The sequence below is a fragment of the Suricata suricatta genome, chromosome 11, assembly GCF_006229205.1.
Source record: "Suricata suricatta isolate VVHF042 chromosome 11, meerkat_22Aug2017_6uvM2_HiC, whole genome shotgun sequence".
NCBI classification, from domain to species: Eukaryota; Metazoa; Chordata; class Mammalia; order Carnivora; family Herpestidae; genus Suricata; species Suricata suricatta.
This window is the reverse complement of record NC_043710.1, coordinates 89522091-89523324: the sequence shown is the minus strand read 5'-3', so window position 1 is coordinate 89523324 and position 1234 is coordinate 89522091. Positions and strand designations below refer to the sequence as shown.

General features: G+C 47.3%; 1 protein-coding gene and 1 long non-coding RNA gene across 4 annotated transcripts in view; one reads left to right on the top strand and one right to left on the bottom strand.

The window, feature by feature from the left end:
• The window catches only part of LOC115306846, a 15331-nt gene that overhangs the window by 1847 nt on the left and 12250 nt on the right, over nt 1-1234 (bottom strand). The window lies entirely within an intron of this gene.
• LOC115306845 (olfactory receptor 8A1) overlaps nt 643-1234 on the top strand; it is a 9613-nt gene continuing 9021 nt past the window's right edge. Inside the window, exon 1 of one of the 2 annotated variants that reach the window (XM_029957409.1) lies at nt 643-1188. In XM_029957409.1, the coding sequence (XP_029813269.1) occupies nt 652-1188 (537 nt within the window). In that variant the 5' untranslated portion in view covers nt 643-651. The remainder of the gene's footprint in view (nt 1189-1234) is intronic. The other variant, XM_029957410.1, reaches the window with a different exon arrangement.

Sequence of the window (1234 nt, the reverse complement as noted above, 5' to 3'; positions counted from 1 at the left end):
AGGGAACTCATCTTGCCTATTAGCAGTTGCTGTTTAATTATTGGGGTCTTTTGTTCTCATTTTCATCTGTCAGATACAGAAATTGACTTGTCACTCAATGATACAGCTGTAACTACCATACTACCCTGACACTGTGTCAATTTGAGAAGGGTATCTGTGCGTTCACATTCAGAAACTATTTGGAAATTGCACAGATGACAAGGAAATTTCATTTCTGAAGCATGTCCAAGCACAAAAGATGAAGTATGCTGCTTGTTACCTATAGGATAGAGGACCTCAGACCTGAGCATGCATCAGCATCATCTGGGAGAGTGTTCAACCCAGATTGCTGGCCCCAATCCCAGAGTTTGTGACTTGGTAGGGCCCGGGTGGGGCCTGAGAGTTTGCGTCTCTAGCATGATGCCGATGCTGCTGGTCCGAGGAATGCACTCTATTTTAGAACTCAAGGACTGATCCTTGTGATCTTTAACACACCCAGAGCCTGGTCTTCCTTCCAGCCAACACCAAGAGGAAGGGAGGATTCATCAGGAAAAAAGCCCAGCATCGCCCAGCTGACCCCAAATGCTCAAAACTACTTTGCCAAGAAGTCTAAGATGCAAGCTTTCATGGGCTCTTCTCTCCCGTCCCCACAGGGCTCCCAGTCACAGGAGAATGGCTGCCGAAAATCACTCTACAGTGACCGAGTTTATTCTCAAGGGCTTGACAAATCGGCCAGAGCTCCAGCTCCCTCTCTTCCTCCTCTTCCTTGGGATCTACTTGGTCACCATCATAGGGAACCTGGGCATGTTCACACTGATTTGTCTGAATGCTCAGCTTCACACCCCCATGTACTACTTCCTCAGCAATCTGTCACTTGTGGATCTCTGCTACTCCTCTGTCATTACCCCTAAAATGCTGGTGAACTTTGTGTCAGAGAAGAACATCATCTCCTATGCAGGCTGCATGTCCCAGCTCTACTTCTTCGTTGTGTTTGTAGTTGCAGAGTGTTACATGCTGACAGTGATGGCCTATGACCGCTGTGTTGCCATCTATACTCCTTTGCTCTACAATGTCATCATGTCTCATCAAGTGTGCTCCCTGCTAGTGGCTGTGGTCTATGCCATGGCGTTTATTGGGGCAACAATAGATACTGGCCTCATGTTAAAACTGTCCTACTGTGAGCTCCTCATCAATCATTACTTCTGTGACATCGTGCCCCTCATGAAGCTCTCCTGCTCCAGCACCTATCATATTG